General features: G+C 32.1%; 2 protein-coding genes and 1 long non-coding RNA gene across 4 annotated transcripts; all 3 read right to left on the bottom strand.

The window, feature by feature from the left end:
- Window positions 1-574: 574 nt before the first annotated feature.
- LOC139093982 (uncharacterized protein DDB_G0283357-like) lies at window positions 575-9,134 on the bottom strand. Of its 2 annotated transcripts, none has more exons than XM_070644850.1 (6): window positions 8,998-9,134; window positions 8,326-8,516; window positions 7,589-8,259; window positions 5,771-7,490; window positions 3,775-4,760; window positions 575-2,319 (listed from the first exon to the last, which is right to left on the bottom strand). In XM_070644850.1, exons 3-6 carry the CDS (start codon window positions 8,041-8,043, stop codon window positions 2,241-2,243), a joined length of 3,240 nt encoding a protein of 1,079 aa, XP_070500951.1. In that variant the 5' UTR covers window positions 8,044-8,259; window positions 8,326-8,516; window positions 8,998-9,134; the 3' UTR covers window positions 575-2,240. The 2 variants fall into 2 exon arrangements, with proteins under 2 accessions (XP_070500951.1, XP_070500952.1); XM_070644851.1 differs by having other exon boundaries at window positions 5,771-7,463.
- Window positions 9,135-10,866: 1,732 nt separating this feature from the next.
- Window positions 10,867-11,723, bottom strand: LOC139093985 (uncharacterized). The gene is made up of 3 exons (XR_011544743.1): window positions 11,502-11,723; window positions 11,192-11,382; window positions 10,867-11,133 (listed from the first exon to the last, which is right to left on the bottom strand). It is a non-coding gene; the product is annotated as an uncharacterized lncRNA (long non-coding RNA).
- A 1,070-nt stretch (window positions 11,724-12,793) lies between these two features.
- Window positions 12,794-16,460, bottom strand: LOC139093984 (uncharacterized). Its single transcript, XM_070644852.1, has 5 exons — window positions 16,423-16,460; window positions 14,083-14,229; window positions 13,739-13,923; window positions 13,147-13,674; window positions 12,794-13,089 (listed from the first exon to the last, which is right to left on the bottom strand). Exons 2-4 carry the CDS (start codon window positions 14,132-14,134, stop codon window positions 13,531-13,533), a joined length of 381 nt encoding a protein of 126 aa, XP_070500953.1. The 5' UTR covers window positions 14,135-14,229; window positions 16,423-16,460; the 3' UTR covers window positions 12,794-13,089; window positions 13,147-13,530.
- Between the last annotated feature and the right edge of the window lie 11,001 nt (window positions 16,461-27,461).

Below are 27,461 nucleotides of genomic sequence, written 5' to 3'. Positions count from 1 at the left end.
CTTTTTAAATTAATTGATATTGAGTTGTTTTTGATAAATTCTAAACTGTTATAAAAAGAAGCGAAACTTATAAAAAGATTTGAATCTGATATAAACAGATGCAAAACTGTTATAAAAGATGCAACAAAATTTAAATCCAAAGATAGAGCTTTTTTGAAAAAATTCGAAACAATTTTAAAAAAAGATGCAAAACTGTTATAAAAAATAGAAATGACCAAAAGGTTCGAAAAATGACTCAAATGGTCCAAAAACGATACAAAATACACAAAAAGACGCAAAATATTGTTGAAATGATCTAAAGTCAGCAAAAAGAGACACGAAAATTATGAAAAACTAACAAAAGATTTTTTTATAAAAATACGCAGAATTGTTATTAAAAGATGCGAATTAATTATTCACAAAAGTAACAGCTTTTGCAGACAAAATGTTGCTAAAATAATGCAAATCTTTTACAAAATGAATTATAAGATGCAAAACTTTTATTAAGACGTTTAGTTTTGCAACAATAATTTAATCATTAAATTTTTAAAAACTTCTTAATAAATTCATCCAAAAATAAAGATAATAGAGCAATAAAACCACGACGCAAAAAACCTCCGTAAATAGATTTCGTAGAATAAAAAAAATATTTAAATTAAAATTATTTTCACCGTCATTTGAAGACATTTAAATGGAAGAATAGATACATTATTTTATGTGATTCTCTCACAAATTTAATATAAATGAGAAGAGAACAATTTTTATAAGGAAGATATTGAAGCTACAGAGTGGGGTAATGCATGGGAAGAAGAAAGAATTCCACAATATAAATAGAATCTTATTTTTTTGGCAAATTAATTTTTTTTTCGGTAATTTTTCCTTCCTCGGAAAAGAAAAGTTTAAGAAAATAAAAAACTGAACCTTTTTCTCTCTGTGATCTTTTACTTTCGCTTTTCTTCGTTCTTCTACACATCTCATGGACAAAATTGGAAAATATTTACACATGCCGCTAGATAACAGGTAGATTGTATGAGTGTGTGCACCTATTTTTAAGCTTTTTTTTATTTTAGATCTCTGCATTATCTACTTCAAATGAAAATATTATAGGTTGTTGGTTTCGTGACCTTTAAGTGAATAAATTTATCTCAAAAAGTCACTGAGACAAGCGTACATGTGAATTTTTTCTATATTTTCTTCTTTTCTGCGGTAATGAATGTGATTTAAGGACGAATTTACAGTCTATGTGGATCAATGCTTTTTGAGCTTCGCGTTTCTGGTGATTAAATTTAGCAGTAATGACTGATTGTTATAGATTTACAGACTTTAGAAGGAAATTTTGCTAATTTTGAAGAATTCACTAACACAATGGTAAAGGTAAACAATGTAATTCAGCACTATTCAGCGAATTCAGCTGATTCAAATAATGTAAACAAAGAATATTTTGAAAGATTTCAATCGAAAAGTTTGAATTTAAGAATCTAAGGTAAGAAAATTAAGGATTAGTAAGCTATTGGAAAGCTCAATAAAGCAATTGATTACTAATTAACTTAAGATATAGTGAATCTACCAATTCTGATTGATTGACCGTTTAAACTGACTAAAGACTGTATTGGATAAGATCTCATACAGAGAAATTCTACAGAATTTGGCAAAAAAGAACTGTAATTAAGGTCCAACTTAAACAAAAAGAACGAAAATTTCTTTCAAGAAAAGAAAAAAAAAGGTTTAAATGAAAAGGGATCTCAGTGTGCTATGAAAGGCTGGATTATTCCATCTAAAATAAAAATTTGTACTCTCGTCAGCGGAAATGAAGAAATTTTTTTTCGTTTATGTTTAAAGATAAATTCAATGCAATAATACGATTCGTTTTTTTGAAGATTAAGCTACATAGATAAACTTACTACATAAGTAAATACTTTCCTTGTATAAAGAAGAAGATTGTTATCCCATGATGATTTCATATTTAAAACGTAAATTCTTACGACCATTTAATGATTAGAAAGTTTTTTCTTAAATGTTTCTTTCGTTTCCTCTTCCATTTCACTCGCAAAAGAGCAAGGAATAATTGTTGGAGAAAAAGGAAAGTCGAACGAATGTAAATAAAATAAAAAAAAGAATAAGAATGGGAAAATTTAAAGAATGAAAAAAGTTTCTTGTGCTTCGCATTTTCCATCATCTTTTTTTTTGCGTTATTCATCAATGCTTCATTCGGTAATGATAAAGAAATTTTTTTCATATCTTTAAATTAAGTTACTTAAATCTCATTCAGCTAACGTTTCTTCATCTGACGATGATGATGCTGGAATTGTGGTGAACCAAGGCTCGCGATTTTTAATTACTCTGTCATACCAAAAAAAAAGAGAGGAAGGGAAGATAAAAAATTTATTTGTTGGTTAATGCAATCATTTCATTCAAAAAAATTTAGAAAAGAAAGGAAGTAAGGAAATAAGATTAGGCTGTAAAGAATTTACGATATGCTGTAATCTTGACAAATATAAATGCAAGAGAAATAAAGTATGATGTAGAATTTTAATATAAAAAATGGAAAGGATTAAAACATGCAAAAGAAGAAGTCGAATCTAGAATCCTTTTTTGAGGAGTAAGTAAGCTTCAATTCGGAATGGCAAGGTTTGGTAAATCTATGCAACAAAATTTGCGATAATAGATCGATAATCTTAGTGTTTGACAAAATTAAGTCTGAACACCTTAGGGAGGCAAGGCTCAATTTGGCAGACATATAGAGTTCGGAGTCTATTAGAACTCCGTCGATCAACCGAGTAGCTCTAAATTTATCGTGAACCGTTTTTCCTTAAACTGACCTGGATAAGTGTAACATACTGATTAATTGGAACGAGAGCTAACATGAATACTAATTCTGAGATGGGAACCGAATGACACTAAATTACTATATTGCTATATACCATGGTACTGAGACGATGGCAGTCGATTAGAAAAAGCGACCAAGTTTGAAAAAGTCAACTTTTCTATATAAAATCCCAGTAAACTTTGAGCTCTGGTTTTCAGTATGCTGTCGTCTTGATAAATTGGTGACACCCATCTCAATTTATATTGATCGGGAGAGTTTTTAATCAGCTGCTAGTCACACAACTGCTTAGGGATGACTATGGATTATATATCTGAGCTTGCAAAACATTATATGAAGTTCAGGAACTAATGTTTAGTGGGAATTGAATCGCTTAAAAGTTTGACAAACACTTTTGCATAATTTAGGAAAGAAAGGATGATAATGTAAAGCTATCAAACTTATAAAAGTAAGGATTTGTCTTATGTAGAGCTCGAAGTCGACTTGAATTTTGCATGGGAAAATCGACTCAAATCGACTTGATTCCATACAAAATTTGAGTTGATTTAGAGTTCAGGTCTTATGTCAATTAAAAAATTTAACCAAAATCCACTCAAAATTACAACTCTGAATCTCATCAGGATAATCCACAAAGAAACAGAAAATTTAGAAGAGAAGAGAAAAAAAAATCTGTCAAGCTTCTTCCTCTCAACCTTCGTTCCTTTTCATCTCAATAATTTAATTTGGAAAATTGTCTAAGTAACTTCGCTTTTATAATTTCTTATTTTCATCGTTTTTGGCGTAAATCCTCTAAGCATCGTTAGATGAAACTTTCACTATGTACAATTCATATAAGCGAAGTTGTTCGAATCAACATAATAAATAATAAAGCAGAGAAAATAAAGGAACTGAGAAAATGATAATAAAAGAGAACACGACGACATAAGGTTGGGGGATAGAGGATGGGAATGAATGTATGTCATTATACTTACGGAGTTTTCTTATTCGTATTTGTTGGCAATGTCGATGACACACGATAATAATTTTGTTGATCATTTTCATCATTTTCATTCATTAGTTTCCTCTGTAATGTCATCGTCTCTATTGGCTCATCAATTTCCTCATCATCTAAATAATATCTTGATCCCGTTCCAGCTGTTTTACAATTTTCACATTCACTTAAATAATCATCATCAAGACTCGTCTCATTTGGTAGAAAATGTTCCTTTGGATTTGTGCAATTTGTTGATGTTGTCAATACCGGAAGTGGCTTATCAATGCACTTCTGATTAGATGACATACAACTCATATTACCGGTACAATTTCCAACTATTTTGTCATGATGTGATGATGACAATGATGATGAACCTTTTGATGAAATCACTTTCTCATTAGCATTATGTGCTTCCTTTTTCGATTTGCTACGCTTTAATGTACTATTTTGACTGTGACATACACTTCCTACGACTGTTTCCCTTAACATTCTATCATCATTATTACTGCTGCTGTCACATAAATTATCCTTTGATGATGATGTCTTTAACATTGATATTGATACACCACAGCCGCTTCCACTATTATTGACATTACTGCCTACGACCTTCATCTGATTATTGGCAGATTGCGGTAATGATTGTTGTTGTTGTTGGTTAGGTAAACATGGAAGCATTATTACCGATGGAACTTTATTCACGACATCATTCAATACGCTACGTGATGGATTTGTCACTTTACCATAAACTTGCTGTGAGGCTGACTGTTGTTGATGATGATTTTTTGGCAGTGTATTTGTTGAATAATTGGAAGTTGATTGTTGTTGCTGTTGTTGGCTGTGTGATGACGATTGTTGTTGATCACCACTACCGCCACCACCACGATTACTTGAATTTGAACTTGAATAGCTTAATCGTGTTTTGTCACTTTCACAGCCGTGTGCTGCACCACCACGTGGCAATGATTTTGTATTGTATAATGTTCCCTGCGAATAGAACAAGGAGGAATTAGAAGGAAAAAATTCAAATTGAATTTTGATGAAGGTTTCAATGTCATTGAAATGAGAATTCGGCATAAAATGCTTCTTCATATTTGATTCTTCCGTCTGAGACGGAATCAATTTGAGATTTGAATTTCTTTTTTAAAAAGGAAAATATTCTTTGATCAATAAAATAAAAAAGGCGAACAATTTGAAAATAGAGCTTACTATGATTATAGAAGCTTAAATAAATGATTCCAATAGGATATATGAGTAAGTATGTCATGACGTCAACAAGAGTTTAAAATTAATTTTGAAAGTCATGGGCGTTTGATTGACGTCATAAGTTATTGACCCCCATGTAGAGCACGTCAATAAATAGATGTTCTTATAGTTAATTGTGGGATATGTCAATAATTATCTTAAATTATGTATACAAATCCCTTTGATGCAGGGGTGGAGTTGAGAATGTTTTGGAGTAGGCTTTGAGAATTTTTTGATTAAAATTCAATAATTTGGGAAGGTTTTTGAGACTTTTGCCTTAAATTGCTCTGAAAATCTGACTAAATCGAATGCCAGAACTCCAAAAATCCGTCGTTGAATCAGAGGCGCTTTTGACATGCAAAAATCATACAAATTCTTGATAAAACCTTACAAAACCATACAAATTATCAAGAAATTGTACGGTTTTTGCTTGTTTTGCAACTCTGCTTTATATACCCAATAACTGCTATGACGTCTGACAAATTTTAATCAAAATCAATCAGATAACATTCAATTCGCCCCTTTCCATCAATACCCAAGTTCCAAGTTCCAAAGAAGTAAAACATTAAATGATTGATTGCAATAAATTTCATTTACAGTCGTTATTAGCCACTTCTGGGAATTGAATTGCTCTACTTATAACCTATTTCTGTATGTAAAGCAATTTTCCTTTTCCAAGAACATCTTCAATTATTTCAGAATATGAAGAATCTTTAAACTTAAAAAAAAGCATCAAAGCTCAATGACTTTACCTGTATATTTGTGCGTAATTGTGTTGGTTGTTGATGGTATTGCGGAGATTGCTGTTGATACTTTTGTGAATTACCACTACCGCCACCACCACCGCCTCCATTAATGGATAATAAAGTAAATTGAGATGCAGTCGATGTCAATTCATTTGGCCTTGTTATTGTATGAATTTGCTTTGAGCTACCTGGCGTTGGTGGACCAGAGTTTGTCGGTGTTATGCTGTACTTTCCGCTATTATTTTTATACATTTTCGGTGGTAATATTGGATTCTGTTCAATGCTGCAACCATCCGTAACATTAATTACATTTATATGACAGCTTGTTGAGTTTTTGTTCTTCAATATCGAATGAATTTGTTGAGTCTTTCCATCAATTTTTGTCATTTGTTGCGGTGCGGTCGTTGAAAAATATCCACCAACTGCAACCGCTGCTTGTTGTAATGGACTTTGTGCAACGGATATTGTAGCAATTGACTTTTTATTAGGTGTTGTTGGCATGACATTACTGTTGCTGCTGCTACTTCCGGCTATTGATGTCGTATTACTAAGCGATTTATGTGATGATCTTCTCAATGTTCCACTGTTACTTGCTGCTATTATACTGGCACTCATATCAATGTGTGTCGTTGCTGTTGTTTGCAGTACCTCCGCTCCAATACCTAATAATTCACTAGCATTCGTTATTGTTTGAATTTTTCCACCCGCACTTGTCGACATGTTCTGTACATTCATTGCAGATGGAAATGTTGTCGACTTAATTACATTGTTCTTTTTACTTCCCGACATGTAAATTGAATGCTGATGCCTTTGTTGTTGTGTGAATGACGAAGTTTGTTGTTGTTGTTGTTGTTGCTGCTGATGATGATGGCTTTGTTGTTGTTGCTGTTGTTGTTGTTGGGATTGATGCGATTGTTGAAGCTCATGAAGCTGTTGGGATGGAGGGGGAGGCGTTTGTGCTACTTGTGCTGACGAGAATTGCATATAAGTCATTGGAACATGCTGAACGGGACATTGACATGATGGCTTTTTGTTCTGCTCATTATTGGATGTATTACTATTATTATTACTACTACTATTACTTCTAATAGAGCTTTGTGATACCTCGTTACTCAATACAGCAGATGATGAGGGCGATGACATTGTAAAATGTTTTGGAATTGTCCTATGAAGTCGCTTTGATGACGACGGCATTTTTGGCATTTCTATGGCAGACAATGTACAATAATTGCCCGGATGATTCTGTATTTCATAGCATTGATTAAAATTACCATTTGATGTACAATTCGTATCAAATAGTGGTGGTGGTAAGATTGTTTGTGATACTTGTCCAGTTCCAATACAATCAATGCTATTCCAATGCTCATATAAATTCTGTGTACTCTGATTTGTTGCAAGTATTTGTGCTAAGCTCTGATTTGAAGTCTGATTCTGTTGATTCATTTTCATTGTTGATGGTGCCGAATAGCATCCACCGGAACCAATTATTGTACCGCCAGTTGACGATAATGACGATGATGATCGAATAAGACTGCAACTCGTATTTAAGTCACAATTTTGTAATGTACACGGTATATCGCGCATTGATGATGAATTAACAGTCAAATCGGAATTACTACAATTGTTTATGGCCGGTGTAAATGTAATACTTCCTGCACGATTCACTAAATCTTGTTCTGTAATTGCATTATTTGCATTTCTAGGTAATGTATTGTTTGGAGTTGCACTGCAATTAAATTATTAAATAAGCAGTAGACAAGAAGAAGGAAAGTTCATAAGAATCAACAGAATAAAATATCCCATAAGTGTTTCATTCTCTCTTACCTCAAATAATTTCCATTACTCTGTATTAAGTGATTTTCTCCCGTTGCAACTGCTGTAATATTTCCAGCATTATTAATATTGATGTTAATTAAATTTGTCGTATTTGATGTAATTGGATTATTATTAACTGGCATTGCCGATGATAAATCGGAATTATCTGTCGTTGTATTATTGCAAACATTCATCGGTAATGTACGATGTGACGTTGCAACGCTGACCGTACATGCAGCTTGCGTATTAAGTGATTCAGTTTGTGCCATTGATATAGCTTCTTCGTAGGGCGGTGGTGCTTCACCGCGTGGGAAAAATGGTTTCCACAATTGAAAATGTGAATTTTGATGCTCATATGGATATTCCATTGTCATTGAACCCATATATCCAATATTACTGCCAATATATCCAATACTTCCGATACTTCGTTGATCATCCTGATTATTTTGATTTTGATGTCTCATTTGACTTTTACGCTGTCGAAAGCGATTAATGACAAAAAATAGTAATGTTAGTGAGACAGTGGCTGTTATGCCAGTGGCGATTAGTCAAATTCCTATGTCAGATGTTGTTGATGCGCTGCCTAAGTGATCATCTAAGCATATAAATTCACAGCATGAGGTGCCCATTTGAAAGGACTTACAGTCGGGCGGTGGTGTACACAAAACAGCACGGCAACTCTGTATTGGAATGTTAAAATTGTTAAGGATTACAATATTTTGATGAGTTGTGGATTTTGGACTTACCTTTGCATGACCATTCTCACAAATGCAGAGCTTGCACATATCAACACCTGGTGGAACGAAATGCATTGCATGTTGTATAGCTCGTCCTGTATAATCTCGACATTCACCATTATTTCCATTACTATTACCATTCGGAGCACTTGATAAACTAGTTTGTGCTGATGATGATGATCCGCTTGATCCATAACTTCCTGTAAAGTTTTATTTTTTTTGATTTTTCGCAATTAATTTTTATGAAAAAAAATTAAAAAAGGAACAAGAAGATGGAAAATATCAAAGTTTATGTTATGAATTGAAATGTAGAGAGAAGGAAGAAGAAGAAGAAGCATCAAATTGGGGTTGGTGGGTGGCGAAAATTTTTTATCATCGCAAAAAAAAGAAGTGAGAAGAAAATAACAATCGAAAAAAAAAAAATTAGCCAAAAGTGATGGAAGAAGTTTTGGATATACCAAAAAAAATTTTTTGGACTGTCTCATAATTTTTCACTTCATTTGCGTCAATAAACAAGCTCATTAAAACACGGAGAGAGGAACGAAAAATTATTTAAAAACCTACACATCAAAAAAAAAAGTTTTTTTGCCTTTTTTCGGGGCGAACTTTTATGCTTCTTGGGAAGTCCCTTTTCTGTAGAAAAATTTTTTTTCTCTCATTTCAGCTGACAAAAAATCTTACCTTGAGACATATCAAGAAAATCCACAATGAACCATGTTATAAACGATATCCAATAGTTTTTGTGGATCATTTTGTTAATTATTTTGCACAATTGAGCACTAAATTGTTTTATTCTAGACACGAAAAAATTATTTTTTCCATTTCTGAATTTTATTTTTTCACCAAAAAAATTTTCCTTTTTCCTTTTTTTTACTCTCTTCTCTTCCTCTTTTTTTTCATTCGTGAACCGTACAATTGTGATGGGTTTTGGACTGTGCTTTCGCAATATTATGAGTTAAAAAGCATTTTGAATATAGCCGTTACAGTCCTTTATCATGCGCACTGTATGAAAATAAGGACAAATGTACACATGAGCGGAATTTGAATTTTTCGGAGACGTTAGGGATATTTGTGGATGATGTTTTCAGCATCTTCTTCTCTTACTACTTTTTTCACTTAGGACTTAGTTACTACAAGCCATGCTCCTATGTGGAACTTAGGTTAGAACAAAATGCTTTTTATTTCAGTCTGTTGCTGGTTCTGTCACCTAGTTTGTACAAATTCCTCTGACCTCAACATTCTTTCATCGCTGCTCTGCGTCATGTAGCTTTTGGAGCTCTTCCTTTGTGGACTCCAACCAAGGACGACAAGATTTTTCTTTATAATTCTACTTAATAACATGAGTCTAGATTGTGTAGATGAAAAGATAACACTTTTCCTGCAACTTATTCGGAACGGGAATCGAACCCGCGTCGTTTAATTTGCTGTCATATACTCTTACCACAAAGCTAAAAGAGTTGTTTGAAGAGATTGGCAGAATAGCAATTTAAACTATTATTTTGCTAGATTGGCATTGAAATGGCTTTATTTAGAAACTTTCCAACAGTTCCTAATATTCTGTATTTCTAGAACAATACCAAGCACATAGCAAACTAACAATACCCAGTCAAAACTCCAATTTTATTTATTGATAAGTTCAAAAATTTTATTCAAAAAACACATTCAGTTCTTATGAGTTGATTATTATCATATTAAAATAAACAAATGATATGTTGATCATTGGTTGATTATTTTTACGAGTACATCTAGATCATAAAAAATATTTAGAAAAATCTTAAAATGGTGTGATTATTTATGATATTATGTTATGTTGAATAATCGATGCCAAATTGTCTTAAATTGTAGATCAGAAGTTCTCAAACTATGGTCTGTGAAATGCTAGTTCAGTGGTGGGAAATGTTTAATTTTTCGCGGCATGCTTTGGTGGTAAGCCTCTAAATTTATGTGGTACACAGGTTACCTACCACTGCGTTAGAATCACACCAACGATGGATAGATTCATTGTTTTGACCTTGCAAAAAGTTTGAGAATTTCTGATCTGCTTATATCCATTGTCAGAGGTCCAATGCCAACTCAGATTTTGTATGAATCTATATAAAATCGAGTAGCCTTCGACCTCTGATTCTTTTCTTCATATAAGACCCAAACAACACATTTTGACGATAGCGTTGTAGTAGCATTTGTCTTGACGACAATCAAGCAACCGTCATATGACAATCTTCAAGACATCTTCAAGACATGAATCTATATAAAATCGAGTAGCCTTCGACCTCTGATTCTTTTCTTCATATAAGACCCAAACAACACATTTTGACGATAGCGTTGTAGTAGCATTTGTCTTGACGACAATCAAGCAACCGTCATATGGTAATCTTCAAGACATACATATGACACTATGACAGTCGTTGAATCAGAGCTCCAAGTCGATTCGAATTTTGTATGAAGTCGAACTAACTTTTTCATACAAATTCCAAGTCGACTTCAAGTTCAAGAAAATCATCATGACGAATGCTTTTACAACGCTATCTTCATGACATGTCACTCGGGATGGTCCAATCTCAAATTGAATTTAAAGTTGATATGAAATATTGCTAATGTTAGGAATTAAAAACCTGAAAAAATGTTAGATACAGAATTAAAAATGATAAATGACAGCAATGTAAGTGAAGCTGTTAGAGTCATGCTGCTGCTGATTTGAAAAACTCCCAGCTCAGTTGTTGAAGGGTCTTCGTCATCTAAGCATGTAAATTCACAGCATAAGGTTCCCATTTGGAATGATCTGCAAGGTGGTGGTGTACAGAAGACGGCACGGCAACTCTAGATTCAGGTATAATTGGAATTATTACTGCTTAAACCTTTATTAGATTCTGCTTACCTCAGCACGTCCATTTTCACAAACACAAAGCTTGCAAAAGTCAACACCTGGAGGAACGAATGTCATTCCATGTTGGATCAACTGTCCAGTAATATTATGACATTCACTATTGCTTTCGTTGCTTATATTACTTGGGATACTAAGGAACACAGTCTCATTTGTCAGCAATAATCCATTGACTTCAAAGCTTCCTATTAAATTATAAAAATTTTCAAATTTTTAACAAATCCAAAGACAAAGAAAATGCGAAAATTTTTCATCCTGTGAATTCCTTATTTGGATGCAATTCTATTTTGCAGTTTTAAGTTACCTTGAGAAATGCCAAGAAATCCAATTATAAGCCAAATTAATAGCGATATCCAGTAGCTTCTGTTAATCATTTTATAAAATTTATTGCTTACTTAAAAACTGACTTGTTTGGCTGTAGACACAAAAAAATTAAATTTTCCTTGCAACTGTGCAGCTATAAAGGATTTTATGCTGTGCTTTCTCAACATGATGAGACAAAAGCATTTTCAAATTATCCGTTAGATTCTTTATCATGCGCATTGAATAAAATAAGAAGGATTTTGAATTTTTGGAAGACGTTGTGGATATTTAGGGGGGTAATAGACAGCATGATGCTGCGAATTGAAGTTTATGGCATTAAAAGTGGGTCGAGAACAGACGTCATAATGTGGTCAAGGTATTATCACGTCTTGTCGTTAACACGATGACGTATTGACGCATTACCCTTAATTGATGTGGTCGGGGTTGTAATTAGAACCAGAGGTAGATATGTAGATTGTAGCTCAGCAGCTAGGCTACAAACTAGTCAACAACATTATCAACAAGAAGCCAAAAATCAGAAGTTCATCTTATGAATTTTATATTAAAATTCAAGTTTGTCTAGATTCAACCTTAAACAATCATGGCAAGTTCCAAAAAGGACAAGTTTAAAGCTAGAGCAATGAAAGGCAACCTTTTTCCTCTCGGTACACCTTGATGGTAAGTCTTGATCACAACTGTTCTTGGCATTCGGTCCATGACATTGTCCACATACTTTGGTGGCATACTAATGAGCCGCGACACATAGGTTGACCACCACAGAACTAGACAAATGTAAGATCGACTAATCGCAATCAGTTCCACTTGAATAATTACTTACTTACTTACTTGCTTTCGATAGAGATAGTAATGCACTTAGTATCGGAAATTGGCAAGTGGTAGCCAGCGATAGAACCAGCTTCAGGCGACTCCTGTGGGAGGTCATGGATCACAATTGATCTGTACGACCAGCGAAGTAAGTAAGTAAGTAAGTACTTACTTGCTTGGCTATGGTGCACGAGGGCCCATTGCCGCGCATAGGAAATGTCTAAAGACAGCTCTATCCTTTGAAATCTTCTGTCAGTTTGGGATATTAAGGACTAATTAGTATTACTTAAGTCAGAACTGTGATTTTCCTAATATGTTCCTCCAAGAGTTCAATCAAACCAATCAGAAATTCAACCATATCAACCCAGAGTATTCATCTAGCATTCTAATCTATTGGATACTAAGTCAGAACTGCTTAATATGTTGATTTTCCTTAATATGTTCGAATTTTATTCATAAAACTCCTTTGATTTTTTGATTCTTTATATAATAATTTGACTATCACACTAACATCCATTAAAGTATATTCAGTTAATTGATCAGTTAAGTCAAAAAATAGTTCAGACTAAGAATACAACTAGATCCTAAAGACTTTTCAGAAAATATCCTCTTTTTGCACTTTGTGCCAAAAAATTATTTCACATTATAGGCTGTGATTACATCCTTAATTGGTCGCAAATAAAAGTTTTTTTTCTACAGTATCAATTCACAATAGACTTTTTGATAATTTGTCATGTCTGTTATTAAAATCTTGAGCAACGTATCTAAAAGGAATAAAACTTATTAGTCATGGAATTAAGGTATAGTCATTAATAACTTACATTGGAGTTTCTCCTATCGCTAATGTAACGATTCTTGTCCAGTATGTAGACAACTCCCTTCTTCATATATCCAATGTCCCCAGTCCTGTAATATCCTTCATCATCCATCGTATTCCGCATTGCCTCGGGCAGATCATTATAGCATCTCAGGAATCCAAACTCAAATTTCATGTAAATCTCCCCAATTTCACCAGCGCCAAGCTTCTTACCGGCTTTATCGCAGATTTTAAGAAATGCATTAAAATGAACAAGTCCGTCACGTTCGAGCGTATCCTGTTCAGTTTCAATTGGACGATTGGCAAGTCGATGCTTTCTATAGCAACATCGAACAAAGCAGCATAAGATAATCAGTAATGGAGTCGTAGCTGTTGCTAAAATAATCAATCAAGTACGATCGACATGTTGAAAGTACGACGATATAGCACTGGGAGTCTCGACCGAGTCGAGACATAAGAATTCACAGCATGTTGAGCCCATTTGGAAGGATTTACAATCGGGTGGCGGGGTACATAAGACAGAACGGCAACTCTAAATTGAATGACAAAAGGTACAGCATTAAAATAGAAACTTTTACAGGTGTTTGACCTTTCACCTTCGGTTGTCCATTGTCGCAAATGCATAGCTTGCATATATCAGCACCTGGTGGAACAAAATGCATCGCATGTTGAACATATCTGCCTGTATAATCACGACAATCGGCATTATTATTCATTCCATTCATCAAAGACTTTCCATTTTCAATGCTTGATGCACCTACATTCGGCAAATCGGCAGTTACTGTTTTAATGAAGCAATAAAAATAGAAGAAGGAATGAATGAAAAGAAGTAAATGTTCTATTTATAGAATGAAAATGAATGTTTTGGAACTTTCTTATGTAGAATGTTGAAAATTTGATTAAAAATCACAAATTGCGATGGATATCCACAATAGCTTACCTGATTTCATGTTTATTGCAAAACATAATGTTAATAGTAAGTAATAATCCATTTTAATCACTAAAAATTAGCCTGAATCTTCGTAAACTTAAATTTATATTTTTTTGTAGCAGCCAATGTACTTGATAATGTAATGTTTTAAGGATGCTGGATGTTTTTGTGATAAACAAAACATTTTCAATGATAAATAAAAACATTGACTCTTATTATTTCAATGTTTTTGTTGATTTTATTGTTATGAACTATGATATACAGGAATGAAATCAGGGAATAGCATTGAGAAAAGCCGACAATGTATGGATGTTGCTATGTGTTTTGAGTTTTGTATTCACAAATTGTTGGAACTGGATTTTGATTGGAAAATATTGTCAAATATTTCGCAACAATCTCTAGACAAGTCAAGTCAATTCGACTTTTTCATACAAAATCTGAGTTAAGGCATTGCTTAGAACTAGACATTTATCATATGAAGATTGAATGATCGATTATGTGTCGATCAGATTTATTGTTTATTTAATGACTACAAAATTACAAAAGACATTATAATTTGTTGATAAATAAAAGCGAATCCATTTTCAAATGTCTTGAAAAGACACGACCTACAAAATAATATCCAGTAAACTTTCTAATAAATTTTTAGGATTTTATCAAAAAACGGATTTTTAGAATTTAAAATTTCTAACGGTTTAAAAATTGAAATTTACTGAAAGCAACACTTTTTTTGTTTATTAAATGAAAAATTATGAATTTACTTGATTAGAGATGGTTTTGTGCTTCAAGACTAATCGCTGCCGGAATAAAACGATGGCACATAAGAAATAATTCAAACTAGAGCTTTCTACGATGCCAAGTTGTCGAGATCTCATCGCATTCTGTCAGTCAGTCAGTCATGGAAACATTCTGTCAGTCAGTTAGCCAGCCAGTCAGCCAACCAGCGAATTGAACAAGGATAAAGCAACCTTTTCCTCAAATCCACTAAAAATCTTCATTAATAAATCCAAGTAAGCTTAAAATCTCATAAAAGTCATTACAATTTAAATAATTGTCTTAATGCACTTCTACAAAGATTATTCTTAATTTCTTCGAGAATTTTAATGGATCTTCACAAATATTTTGACAATATAGTTTGTATACAAATGAGATGGACGTCCATTGGACAGAGCATCATTGTTCCATCCACAATATTCCATAAACCAAATGAAAAAAACTACAGCCATTGGCATTATTTTAATTTTCCATCATGAAAATTGCTGAAAAACCATAATTACATTAAACCGCAATTAAGTAAAGTGAATGGAAACCTCAAAACACAAAAGGATATAAAAAAAAGTTGATGAAAACGGCACCTTTAATTAAGAGAGTGAAACTTTAATGGAATTATTTAATTTAATATTCATTCTCGTCAAACAGCTCAAAGCCGTCGACTTTTGTCATTGTTCACAATTTTTAATTAAAAAATGCAGCACAGTAAAATGAGTTGAAGAGAAAGTATAATGAAAAATTCTCATTAGTCTTATGGATTTCATTATGAAATTTTTCAACAATGGCAAGACAGAGCGAGAGATTGAAGAGTTGGAAACAGTTTTGAAGAGATTGAAGCGAGATGAAGACTTGAAATAAAAAAATTATGAAAATTAAAAATAAAACAATTTACTAACATTTTCTATAATTTCCTAGATGATTATGGATGGAAACTAAAAGTGCTTATAATGAATCACTCAGTACTATGTAGCTATTGCGTCAAGTCTTCTTAATAAGTTTTGAATAATAAAAAGTACTTTTTACATTAATGAACGACATGTATATCACTTAATCTTGTGTTTCATTACTGCAGATTCATTGAATTTAAATGAAAAATGTTTCTGCTCGGTGCATTAATGTTGTTAAGTAATTAAATAAATGCATTTTGAGGTAGAAATGATGCACATTTGTGTTAAGTGATGAAGGATTTGCTTTCTGCATTTAACTGGAAAGTTTTAGGTTTGAAATTTTAATCTTGATGATTTTAAATCAACTTTCAAGTAAATTTACTGCAATTCCCTTATTGAGCATTTTCTAAACATTTACAATTGATTTCATTTCACAAGTTGAAATGTTTCATCTTTCTCTTAAGGTCCGACGGATTATTAAAAATTTACAATTTCCATGGGACGCCCAAATGTGTTTTGCCTGAAATGAAGAAGGTTCCGACACATAGCGTTTAGGTTTTCGCCAAAACTCTTTTATTAACCAAATCCTCTATTTAGCAACTATATGGAAGCAACTCAAAGGTTTAAGACGCTAGAACTCCAGGAAATATGAATGTCACGCTCACTTTAATTCTTTTATGTCAGAACTTACTCTCCAATGCTGTGTTTACAAATGGTCGTGAAGTTAACTTTTCATCGTTAAATGTCCAATCAATTCATTTTTTTATAACTCTTCTTTTAACAATCACTAAAGAATCTTCATAATACTTAATGAATTTCTATTTGCAAGTACTAAGCTGTAACTTTTGAAGTACATCTCTTTCAGTAAGTCCTATACTTTACTTTACTTCCTTGACTGGGGCGCACGGGGATCCATTGCCGCGTTTAAAGAATGTCTGAAACTTTTGTCAAGAAATAAAAAGATAAAATTTCTTAAGCTTGCTACTCGATTTGTTTTCCTTTACGAAAATGCTGTGTTTTAGCAGATTTATTGGAAATTGGAACGATTTAAATTGACTTTTATGTCCAAAAACGTAAATATTGCAGTTTAAAATTTGAGAAGTCTAGTCAATATTTAGTTACAAGAACGACTAACTACACTCGGATGTGAAAAGTCGTTCTTGTAATTAGTCAAATCAGCTAGTTATGCACTTGGGATTATATCTAATGAGATTTATGTAGATCAGTTATTGATAGTTTAATTAAAAATTAGTTTTTTCAAAACAGATCTTTGCTCAATACAAACTAATAATTGGATTTTTCAAGGTAATCTACTCACATTATTACTTAGTCTTGGCAATTTCCATTTAAACAAAATGTTTACAGATTGTTTTGTTTATTTACAAATTTTAAGCAAATAAGTTAACCGAATTTTCTTCACTAGACTGTTTTTGATCAAAGTAAACATTTTCAAAATCTTGAAATCTATTTTAATAAAATCACAAATAGACAATTTTTAGCAAATTGTTTGAATCTAAATTTAACTCAAGACAACAACAATCAAGCTACCGTCGGCTAAAATACGCGAGTACTCTTCAATCCAAACAGATCTACGAACAAATCAGAAATATTTTCATCTGTGAGGAATTCAATTTTTTTATACAAACAAAAAAGACTAAAAAAACCAAAATTTTGAAAAGAATTAAAAAGAAAAGAAATAGAGAAGAAGTAAAGATGGTAAAAAACTGTTGTGACACTGCTGTCAAAACATGATGAACTTTTTGTTAAATGTGAAATTTTGCTGTTGACACGTTGATGTAATTTACACGTTTTTTATTCAATAAATCAGGTAAACTTCATACCCACACACAAAAACAAGCAGCTTCCTGAGATTTTTGAAATTTGATCCATTTATTTATGCTCAATTGTGGCATGTTTTGTGGTTGGAGACATCCAAATAATATCATCAAATTACACAAAATATTGAATTAAATTCAGGAATGTTTATAGAAATTTCCTTTAATTATTGATGAGTAATTTGAGTACAGAATGGAATTTTCAGCTATAGACAACTGATGATTGCATAATGAGTAATTTTTTGAAGACCTTTTAAGCCATGATTCATAGAAATTCAATCACAAAAGAGTCACATACATTTTAATACAGTACAAAAAAAATTCCATTACAAGTGCCTGAATTGAGTGCACAATAAACAACAAAATAATATCAAAAGATGCATTAAAAATTCGCGCATGGCAAATAAATGTATAAAAAAATTGCCAAGTTCCAATTGAAAGAAAATGTAAATTTTTTGTACAACTTTAAAGTCGGGAAATACAAAATTAAAAGGCATTCGTTCCTATCGAGTGACTTCAGCGCATTTTTGTGACAGGAATCAGAAATTTTTTAAATAACGGTTTTAAAAAATTTGAAAATTTTCTATAAAAATTTGTTGATTCATTTAGAATATAATATTTGCAACGGATATTCAAAATTCAAATTTCCGAGTTTAAATTATTTATTCGCAGTCAACTTCAGGAGTATTCCCCAGTTCAAATTTTTTGTTCGCAACCAATCTACAACCAATTTTAGGTATGTTTCCTAATTCAAATTCTTCATTCGCAGTCGACTTCAAGTATGTTTATGATTACAATATTTAAGATCATGTGATAAGCCAATAACTCAATTAATCTGATCTAACAAAACTTATTTGGACTCTCTACGATGTCTGGTTAACGACTTTTAATGGCAGCCAACCAATCGACTTGGTAAGAGATCTTGAAGAATAAAAGGACCCTAGTCATTAATTATTCAAATCGTTAAATGTTCCCGAAGGATAGAGCCGGATTTAGACGTTTTCTTCGCGCAGCAATGAGACCAGGTTTGCCCCAGCCAAGGAAATAAGTGCGTAAGTAATCGACCGACCAGACAAAGTGTATCATTAACCTGCATTCCTTCAAAAATCCCTTAAAAAAAAATTGCAAGTCAAACACAGTAAAAAAAAAAGAATTTAGTTCATTAAAAATCATTTGTTCATGGCTAGAGAATGAGTGAATTATCATAAGTCATCAGAAGATGGTTCAACGACGATGACAAAATAAAAAAAAGTTCATTTGAGTGCATTTTTCTCTGTTTTGCATCGGAGCGCAATGGAATCAAAATGAGAAATGCAAACAATGTCAATGAAAAAAAAAATATGAAAATTAAGAAAACTTGAGTCGCGCCTCAGTGCCTTTTTTAAATTATGCAATCATTCTTTACAAGTTTCAAGCATATACATAGGCAATGTGAGATTATTATTATCATTATTATGATGATGAAGGTGGATAGATGGATAGATGATGAGGAGATAATGAAACTCTTATCAAATTGCTTCGTTGAGCTATTGAAGATGAAATTTGCACTTGAAAGATTTTTGATGAATCTTGTATGACATTTTACGATGCGTAATACCTTTTTTTAGCATTAATTTGTTGGAGATTTGCTCATACTGTCTAGTAGTTGAATTATTACTTAAAATTTGGTTTATTTTGGCGCTTTTCTGATTTCTTACCTTACTTATGTCGTTAATCGTACACATCAATTGTGATTCATGATCTTTCTGGCCATAACTTGTCAATTTTCAATCTCCAATACAATAATATCTCTATAATCTCTTTCATGATTTTTTTCATTTTATAATCTATTTCAATTGTTTGTAAGTTTTTAACTTAAAATACTGCGGGAAAATTTGTTTACAAAAAAAATATTGTCCACCTGAAGACTTTAATCATGAATTTTTCAGCAAATATACTGGTTTGTAGTCGCTGAATGTTATTATTGACTTCAATTTGAGTGAGCAAAAAGACTTTAATCTGTATTTCACATTGATTTGGTCGATTAATACAGAAATTTTAACTTTTTGCATTTTTACAATAGTCAATCCATTTTACGAAAAAAACTTTTTTTAAAAATGTACAAAACCGTTAAATTTTGGAAAATTTCAAACTCTAACAACAACAAATAATACACAAATTGACACAATTTTCATATTTATCCAATTTTCAGTTTTAGTCAAAACAAATAACTACTTAGCTACTTTGCTGGCCTTACAGATCAATTGTTATTAATGACCTCCCTTAGAAGTCGCCTAAGACAAGCTCTAAACCTGGCTACCGCTTGCCAATTCTTGATTCTAAGTAGACTACCATTAAAAATAATTACAGATCTAAATTCAATTAAGCCTGTCAACGTTTTTGTCTAATCTTCATTGGCCAGTACTACCATAAATACGCAGAACATCCCATCAACTGAAATTCGCATAATTTTCCATTAAAGTCAATTTTTAAAAAAGCATGTTAACTACCAAAAAAATATATACCGAGAGGGTTACAAGATAAAAATGGCTGCTTAATTGACATTAAAAAAATTAAATTAGAGTTTAGAATCTTCCTCTCCTTTACACACTCATTTCCCCCTTTTTTTCACTCAATAATGGAAGAATTCTAGGTAGTTGAATTAAATTGAAGCCAGCATGACAGCTAAACAACTTCAAGTTCAATTCAAAATAATTTTTTATTCCAAAATGGTAACAATTTTGTTTCATAATAGAATTTAACAGGCGTTGATTTGAATTTATCATTCAATCATCCATTAATTATATTTTTTCTCATATTTGAAATAAATAATAAAAAAATTTAAATTTCCCACTCGATATACATAAGATTCTCAATTCCCTTTTGCGCTCCCCATCTGTTTCATATATACAAAAACCCATCATGTGGTTCTGTAAGCTGTTAAAAAAATTTCTCATTTGTAATTCTTTTTAATTCCTTCGGGGCAATGCATACGCTGCTGATGTTTGATTTGAGTGAGGCGTTAACTGGAAATTGAAAAAAAGAAATTTTGTTTATAAAAAACGTTGATTACCAATCAACTCTCAAGTTGATGACCACAAGTGTTTAAATTTTGTTATTTTTGGATTACCAGTAGATTTGAATTTTTTGGTTTCTTTCTTCCATTTTTGTGTACATTTGTTGACGAGCCACTTGAAAATCAATTTAAAATAATAATTTTTAGTCATTTTGAATGAATTGCAAAAGAGTTAATAGAATTAGAATTTGAGGCTGCTGGATAGAGTTTCTCTAGTTTATCTGTACATTGGGCACTTTTGGCATTGAGGAAGCCTTAAAGGAGTCGTGACAAAGCATCTTGTAAAGCATTTGTGTCTCTTGGATTAATGTCCTGTCCTTTTTACCTTATGTTGCTTTCTTTGTACAAGTTGACTTCGGAAATGGTTGGTTGCAAACCTTACCATCTCTAGTCTAACTGCGGGGTTGCCACCCTTCAAACTAGGTAGTTAAGATAGTCTTAGATACTCAATTCCAGTGATGGGAAACTTGTATGCCGCAAAAAATTTGTGGAGATGACATTGGCTGTATACCATAAGCGGTTTTATTGAGGTTTAAATACCATCAAAGTGGCATGACATAAAAAAGATTGCTCACCACTGTCTTAGATAATCCATCCTTTAACCTACTTTTCCCGGTACATAACTCGGATGCCAGCGGTGTATTTAGACCAGTGGTGCGCAACTTTTTATTATTCGCGGCACCTCTTAGTGATAAGAGATGACCCTAACTGATCATGGCGTACGGTTCATGACACTACTGTACCTCGGCACACAGTTTGATCACCACTGATTTAGACGTATCAGAGAATACGTTGAGAAGGTCCACACTTGACATTTAGTCAGACTTCAGCTTCTTCAATCTCCCAAATTAGATTAATGTGCCATACTCATTCGTTTAAGAACAACAGACACTCTTCAATCTCCAAAATTTAATTAACTACCACTAAAACTATAAACCAACTTTCCAGCTCCTTAAAAAATCTCTTCCATCACTAAGTAGTAACAACATCCACAATAGGAAGTCCATTTACATCTTTAAATCACTCCACAACACAACAAAAAAAAGCTAAAGTGAAAGGAACTTGAGCATCATTTATACTTTACAACACTAGATGCCGTTAATGAAGATATTTTACACTTTTTTCGCAATTAAATTTGATTCGCGAATGTTCTCATTAAGAATGCGAACGAGAATAAAAAAAAAATGCATGAGGGAAAAATGAATCCGCCTTCATTCATCCAACAATGAACAAAAGAAGTATGCACATTTAAAAAAAAATAGGATGTGAGGGAATTCCATTGTTTTAATGCTGCATTTGAATAATGAATGGGATATGGAAATGCGCTTTTAGAAAAAAAAAATATGGAAGGAAGTATGGAAAACAATTCATTGTATTTTTGAAATGGAAACCACTTCAATGTCCTTAGAGATTTAAATGAGTCGAAATGGAAGAAGTTTTTGAAATGAAAATTTAAATCCAAGATTTTTTTAAGGCAAAAGTCAAATATGAATTTTTAGAATTTAAATTTGCGGAATATTTGCATACTTTTGATGTTTTTGATGATATTTAGAGGACAATGATGACTTTGGTAGTTGAATTGAAGTATTTACAGGCTTGGGATTGTCTAATAATTAAATTATTGTAACTTTTTTGCTTTTGTTTACACTTTTTGCAATGAAAAACTATGAAACTTTTAAAGGGTCTGCAACTATGTCAAATTTTCAGATTTTTAAAGCAATTTGTCTGTTAATTTGTAATTCATTTCAAACTCATGTCAATTGACATGTAAATGACAGAAAAGAGTGTGGCTATGAACAAAATTAAAAATAATTTAACTGTCAAGTCGCAATTCATCTTAAATTCTTCTAAATTGTCATATAAATGACAAAAAGGGAGTGCAACTATGAATAATTTTCAAAAAAAAAAAAATTGTCCGTTAAACTGTAGTTCATCTCAAATTCTTGTAAAAAGGGTATGCAACTATTAGATTCTCAGAATTCAAAAACAATTTATCCATTAAATTGTAATTAACTTTAAATTCTCGTAAATTGCCATTTAAATGAGTAATTATGTTCTAAATAGACATCCAGGCAGTCAAAAACTAAATTATCAAGTTCACAAATTGCTTACAGATGATTCTAAAGTGACGTTGCATAAAATTCTCATTCTCTTTGTGTAACATAATACTCGAATATTTTGTTAAAATACTTCTTAGACATTTGAAAGTGTGAAGAGCATTTTCAAGAACGAGAAGGTTTTCGCTAAACCATCTTACGTATATCATTGTAATAAAAGGGATCTTCACAAAACTGTTTTTTCATATGAAATTATCTCATTCTTGCCCAATAAATAATAGAACTATCGCTTCTTGTTATTCTTTCCATAAAAATGCTTCTGATGACAGCTATTACTAATATTCTTATGATGAAAAATTTCTATTTATGTAGAAAAAAAATGGCAGCTGTTGTTAGCTGATGATGAGGATAAAGGAAAAAAACAAATGGAAAATAATAGAATAATTGACATGACATGAAAGAGGGTGTTTGTTTATTATATTATTTGCTACTTTTTCTTTTTTTATTATATATTCGTTCTCACTCACACTCGGCTCTGGCACTCATGATGAATATAATACACGAAAAAAAATAATAATCACAATAATCATCATATCTTGTTCTACCTACATCAACAAAAATACTTTTTTTTTATGTTTTCATCAATTTTTTTTTATTCAAACATCACCATTATGTCTAGCATAGAAATATTTAGCATGTATTTTGAAGGTATGAAAAAGTGCTTGACTGAAATAACTTTTTGTATAGCTTTGGATTTTTTGGGAAAAAATTGCAAGCAATAAGAGTTGGTGTGAATTGCTAAAAAGTAGGCAAAATCATGCATTCGTGATCTTTAGATATATTTGATACATAAGAGTGGCATGAAAATCCTCTGGGGTATTTAGGGTGTATCCTGTCATACACCAAGACGTCTCTCATCTTTGTCTCCAGCTTGATTTCAAATTGCTGATCCATTTCTTAATCCAATGTTGTCCAGAATTCCAAAGCAGTTGTGATCTCTCATAAATTAAGCATTGAATGCAAAACTATCTAAACTTACGTATCTAAACTTCCGAAAATGAACAAATTTTACTGACGATCTTTAGAATTTCCATCTAAAACTTGAGCAAAGCAACCCATTCTGTTAATCCGACAGAATATTGAGTTGAATATTGGGATTCGAAACTACGTCGTACGATTTTTTTTGGTCGCATGCTTCTATCTAAGATACTCGACTTTATAGCAAAATGTCATATTTAAAGTATACATTTTCTGTGTCCCCCTTACTCTTGAACTTCCAATGATTGTCAATGGTAAAACAGCTCCTTAATGGTACAATATGGTTAAACGGTGAATTCAAAATTGAGAACCTACTTAGAGAGGTGATTGGTGTGGTTCGATTGGAAGCTAACTACTCCCTAGTCTTTCAATTAGATGTCAAAACAGAGAATCTGTACAAGCTTTGTGATGTGGCCAGTAACAGAGTCAGATGGAAGGCCTTTTGTAATAACATAGGCTCCAAGTCAGAGCATGGTTCCAGTAAGTAAGTAAGTAAGTCTTTCAACAAGAGTTCTTAAACATATAACCCTAGTAATAATTTCCTAGTAAATTTCAATCATTGAAAATCTAACATCCGAAAAAATATTTTGTCACTACATGCGCTCAATACTCTTTACCCAACCAAAATCATTCAAACTTGAGACCTTACAAAAAAGAGTTCTTTGAAATCTCATTTTTCCATCATCATAAATATAATATTATTAAAAAACACATAAACTTATGATAATGATCAATTCATAAATGCTCAAAACACAGAAATGTGTGGCTTGTTAGATGCATAATAAGAACCTTTAACAACATCAACATTTATGTTTACTCATGTTATTAAACAATCATTTTATTATTCATAGAAAAAAATCTTGATTTCATGTCCATCAAAATAAAAAACATTAACTACTGCTGTTGCTTTGTGGCTGGATTTTTTTTTGAATAGAATTGAATGAGAAGGAGGATAAAAAATGGCGGAAATACGAAGAAGAATATTTCATTATAATACAGCACAAAAAAAGTAGTAAATTATCTAATAGAAGTGAATGATGGAAAAATGGTGGAAATTGCTATTAAAAAGGAGAATAAAGGAACTTTTTTATATATTCCGTTCGATTGGAATGAAGAAATAAAAAATTCCCTTTTGAATTCAAATCAGCAATTTTGTAGAATGAAGAAATTATGCAAATTTTGTTATCAATTTTGCTGACTTCTTCTCTCGATTGCTCTCGATCAGGGTTGATATTTGTGATATGCTTGGAATAATGCGTGGAATTTGTAGACTCGATTCCATTCAAAAATAGAGTCGATTTCGAATTCCGGATTAATGCATTGTTTGCTCAAAGCTATACTGGCTTTTGCATTCAGTTAGTTAAATTGTCACTTAATTTTGATGGTTCAAATGAACTAAATGTTATGACGTTCTTTTGAGATTTGAATAATATTGATTGTTCATAGTTGAAAACCCCTTTTTCGTATAAAAGCTCAGTTTGTTATTAAATTCCAAAGAATAGACATTGTTTTGAATAATTAAATCAGCTAAAAAGTTGTTTTCGATAATTAGGTAAGTTTAAATGGCCTTATTATAGTTCTTCTTAGCACTTAAATATTGGAATATTGCTGCATTGATACCAGAAATCATTTTTTCATGACAAACAAGGAAAATTTGTTAAAATTACATTTTTTTGACTTTTCGGTTTATAAACAATCACATTAAATCGCTAGAAATCGTCTTATAGTTCAAATTTACTGAAAAGGAGGCTTTAGAACTAGCCATGAAGACTAGTTACAGGAGTTCCATCAAAGAAGTAACAGTGTTTGATTCAAGTGGAACAAGCTGCAAGTTCAATGGAAAACTTCAGAAAATTCAAGTTTATAACAAGGATAATGGTTAATCTTTTGCAGCCAGTAACAGTGATGAAAGAAAAGCTTAATATGCGAGCAGAGAATTTGGACAAACTAGGCGACAAAGCCAGCAACAGAGTCAGATGGAAAGTCTTTTATTGTAACCGAAACTCCACCTAGGAACTTGTTTACTGTAAGTTAGTAAGTATCACAGCGTGTTAAATTCAAATTCATATTAACCAACCCTGCATTCTCAATCCCTTAGAAAGACAGCCTCCGCTTCAGACTCAATTTGATGCACAAAGAAATATAAAAAAAATCTCATCACATCAAATGCCATTCATCAGGAATAAAAAAAATAAAAATTGAATTGAATATGAATTCTTTTGCGGTTGAATTCATGAAAATTGAATGATGAGTTAAAAAAAAGTCGAGGAATTCAGGGATGAATAGGAAATTTTCCTACCTTCACAGCATTAATGCCAAATTTATGTACAAGTTTGGAGCATCTGAATGCGAAGAAAGCAAAAATTGCGATAGAATTATGAGATAAAATTCAGATAAGTGATTTGCTAACGAGGAAACTAACGAAAATTGGAGAGGCAGGAGATACAGCGGGAAAAAAATTGTTCCTTTAATGAATCGACTTCATTAAAATTTTTGTTCGCGAACTAAAATGAGTTATGGAAAGCATTGAATTGTATACAATGTTGAAGTTTTTGAGCGATTGAGTAAGAGGTTCTTGTTAGTGCTGAGATTTTTGCATCAAACTTTTTTTTTGTGACATTTTATTGCTAGAAACAAATTTTAGGATTTTCAGTTCAGTGTTCTGCTGGCTGATATCTTTATATCAAGGTTCGGTCAAGAACCGCAGATATACAGTTTCGGATCTCATAGTTTGTCCAAGACTGCAGGCTTTCAAAACTTTAAATAACTCTACAAAAGTAAATCGATCAAAAATGAGACCCTAATGCGGCGTCGATCTGATGCAAACTGAATCCAGTCAGAGTCGCGCTAACCTGATTTCGGATTTAAGATCGACTAAGCAGTTATGAATGGGATTCCTGTAATTGCCGTTCAACGACATGTTATTAGGAGTGCAATAGTAAATGGAATACAGAAAATTTAAAATTCATATATGGCATATTGCCACGTAGTCGAGTAACCCACGATAGCTCAGTGTTAGTAGCATGTAGTCGAAAATTGCTGGACTTGGGTTCGAATCTCACTTAAGATTGGTTATTCAGAATTATTTGGAATTAAAATTCAAGACGACTTTGAGCTCTGTTGTCAGTTCAACAGAACTTCTATTGGATTTCATAGTTCTACAAGTATAATTCTTTAAAGATCACCAACAACTACTCCTTTAAACTAGTCCAAAGCAACAAAGATATTATAAAATGCTTACTGATCTGAAAATTGTCCCAAATCAAAAGAATCACAGTGAAATGACACAATTTTCTCAAATTCCATGCTTAATACCAGGAAATATTGAACAATAGATATTAATCTAATGATTGCGTCCATAATTTCAAAGCATTGACTTTCATTTCCTTTCCTTTCTATTTCTGTATTTCCGATGAAATCAATGAAAATTCGACAAAATCGTGATTTTCAACCCTTTTTTTAGTCATTCCTCTTTACCTCACAATAATAGTCTATAAGAGTCCATGAACTAGTCATCTTAATAAATGAAAATGATAAAGTGGAATGAAAAAATTGAATAAAAGGTACATTAACGATAAGAATTGAAGTGCTTCAAAGCAGAAGAAGCAATTTTTTCACAAATGGATTGGAAATTTTTTCTTTTTTTTTCACAATTTAAAATCGAAAAGAAAATGAAGGAAAAAGATTTTATTTGCCAATTCATGTCACGAACAAAATGAATAAAGTCTGTGATATAAAATGAGAA

Source organism: Chironomus tepperi, unplaced genomic scaffold (genome assembly GCF_022539635.2).
Source record: "Chironomus tepperi strain 1889 unplaced genomic scaffold, CSIRO-AGI_Ctep_v1 contig_346, whole genome shotgun sequence".
NCBI classification, from domain to species: Eukaryota; Metazoa; Arthropoda; class Insecta; order Diptera; family Chironomidae; genus Chironomus; species Chironomus tepperi.
The sequence above is the reverse complement of the archived record's forward strand: the minus strand, read 5'-3'. Positions and strand labels throughout refer to the sequence as shown.

What these genes read in the sequence shown, in the direction of transcription:
- LOC139093982 (XM_070644850.1), bottom strand. Translation starts at nt 8,043, where the DNA reads ATGAGACATCAAAATCAAAATAATCAGGATGATCAACGAAGTATCGGA. An exon ending in AATTACGCACAAATATACAG is followed by an intron (nt 4,761 to 5,770) that starts GTAAAGTCATTG and finishes TTCTATTCGCAG; the next exon opens with GGAACATTATACAATACAAA. An exon ending in AATACGAATAAGAAAACTCC is followed by an intron (nt 2,320 to 3,774) that starts GTAAGTATAATG and finishes TTGGTATGACAG; the next exon opens with AGTAATTAAAAATCGCGAGC.
- LOC139093984 (XM_070644852.1), bottom strand. Translation starts at nt 14,134, where the DNA reads ATGGATTATTACTTACTATTAACATTATGTTTTGCAATAAACATGAAA. An exon ending in TGCAATAAACATGAAATCAG is followed by an intron (nt 13,924 to 14,082) that starts GTAAGCTATTGT and finishes TCATTAAAACAG; the next exon opens with TAACTGCCGATTTGCCGAAT. An exon ending in GCGACAATGGACAACCGAAG is followed by an intron (nt 13,675 to 13,738) that starts GTGAAAGGTCAA and finishes CATTCAATTTAG; the next exon opens with AGTTGCCGTTCTGTCTTATG.